Genomic DNA, 2,173 nt, shown 5'->3' on the forward strand with positions numbered 1-2,173 from the left:
ACTATTAAAAGATCAAAATTGTTGTTTTGGAAGGAGAGGGATTCCCTGTAACCACAAATCATCGTGTTTTTTATAAATCAGCCCTAGCTGGTTTGGCTCAGTGGATAGAGCGTCAGCCTTCAGACTGAAGGGTCCTGGGTTTGATCCAGTCCAGGGCACAGGCCCGGGGTTGGGGGCTTGATCCCCAGTGTGGGGCGTGCAGGAGGCAGCCGATCCGTGATTCTCTCTCATCATTGATGTTTCTCTCTCCCCTCCTCTCCCTTCCTCTCTGAAATCAATAAAAATATATTTTTAAAAAATAAAATAAAATATAAAGTTTACTGTCTAAACCGCATGTGAATGAATTTCCACGGCAAAGGGGCTTCTCTAAAAAGGAGAATCTAAATGGTCTCTAAACGGTGGCTGCGAACACGGGACCCCAATGTCACATGAAAAGAAAACATCAGCGTAACAGTGACACCGGTCCCTCCCCCAGGGGTTAGAAAGCTCTTTCTGGCGACTGCTCCCCGCCCCCCCGCCACCTACTCGGTGCAGCCGCCCTGCACGGGGATGATCTCGGGGTCCCCACCCTTACAGACGGGCAGCTGAGCGGAAACGTCTCCCCAAAGACCTCAGGCCAATAAATGACTGAACTTCTCTGACTCCCACTCCAGGGGTCCCCCCGCCCCCAAATCCCTCTGGTTTTGACTAGGGAGCTAATTCCCCAACACACTCTGTGCTGGCCCGACAGGAGAATCGTCTCTCAAATTCAAGAGGAAATCCAAGCACCATGGCCGGACCCCTGGGGGCCCGCGGGGCGGCACCGGCCGCAGCGAGTCCTCACCTTCAGCACCTTGAGGTAGGGCAGCCCGTCCGGCCCGTACTTGCTGCCGTTCTTCTCCACGTGCTTGATCCACTGGATGTGGGGCTGGGCGTCGCTGTACACTTTGCAGACAAACTCCACGTCGCCCCCGACCACCGTGGAGGCGTTGGCGGGCAGCCCGGCCTGGAGGATGGGCCGGTGCGGGGACCGCTCTGGGGGGAGAGGCGGGTAAGTAAGTTGTGCTGCCCAGAAGGCTGCCTGTGAACTGGAGCCAGAAAGGTCTCACGTCTGCTGGCTGAGTCCCTGGAAATCACACGGCCGCCCAACCCTGAACAAAAGGGGCTTCACAGGGCGCGGCGAGCGGGCGGCCCTCGTGCAAAGGAGACGCGCTCAGAGCACGGAGAACAGAGCTTGTTCGGCTGAAGGCTTTGGCTGTCCGCGGCCACCCAAGGAACAAGGGGCAGCGTTCACCGTGACGACGAGAGGCGCCCGGCCAGGGCACAGGTACCCGTCCCCCATCCCACGGGGCAAAGTCGGACGCGCACCTCGAGCGTGAGCCCAACATCACAGGCAGCTGACCCACTGTCCCGTCACCCGATTCTGGAATGGCCCCACACACGGGGTCGCCCCACACCCCCCGAGACGCTCTGAGAGACCTTCCTCGCTTGTTTTTAAAGAAAACAAACAAAAAGCTGAAGCCCAGAGTCACGGCCACACTGAGGGCACGAATGGTGTTCTCTTGGCGCTGGGACGTCCTCCATTCACGCACTTTTATTCCTCCCGTCGCCTCCTGGGTAAACATGAGGTGCTGCTGTGTCCAAGGGCAGATGCACAGTAAGTACTAGATGGCGAACCTATGACACGCGTGTCAGAGGTGACAGGCGGACTCATTGTTTTGGTTGATTTCTTTGTTAAATGGCATTTAAATATATAAAATAAATGTCAAAAATACAAGCCTTGGTTTTACTATGGTTGCAAATATCAAAAAATTTCTCTATGTGACACGGCACCAGAGCTAAGTCAGGGTTTTTCAAAATGCGGACACGCCGAGCTCAGAAGGTTCGCCGTCACTGCCCTACGCCCCGGCTTACTCAGAGGTGGCACCGGAAACAGCACACCGTGAAGAGACACCAGCTCCCAGGCCGGGCAGGGCTTACACTGTCTTTCTTATTTATTTTCTTGTGAAAATATCTTTTTATCAGTTTCAGAGAGGGAGGGAGAGGGAGAAAGAGAGAGAGACATCCGTGATGAGAGAGAATCACGGGTCAGCTGCCTCCTGCACGCCCCCCACTGAGGATGGAGCCCACAACGCGGGCCTGTGCCCTGACCGGGAATCGAACCCTGACCTCCTGGTTCCTAGGTCGACGCTCA

At 55.7% G+C, this 2,173-nt stretch overlaps 1 protein-coding gene across 1 annotated transcript in view; it reads right to left on the bottom strand.

The window, feature by feature from the left end:
- The window catches only part of FGFR2 (fibroblast growth factor receptor 2), a 118,100-nt gene that overhangs the window by 47,288 nt on the left and 68,639 nt on the right, over window positions 1-2,173 (bottom strand). Inside the window, exon 7 of the mRNA XM_015560158.1 lies at window positions 824-1,014. Within this exon, the coding sequence (XP_015415644.1) occupies window positions 824-1,014 (191 nt within the window). The remainder of the gene's footprint in view (window positions 1-823; window positions 1,015-2,173) is intronic.

Source organism: Myotis davidii, unplaced genomic scaffold, assembly GCF_000327345.1.
Source record: "Myotis davidii unplaced genomic scaffold, ASM32734v1 scaffold1055, whole genome shotgun sequence".
NCBI classification, from domain to species: domain Eukaryota; kingdom Metazoa; phylum Chordata; class Mammalia; order Chiroptera; family Vespertilionidae; genus Myotis; species Myotis davidii.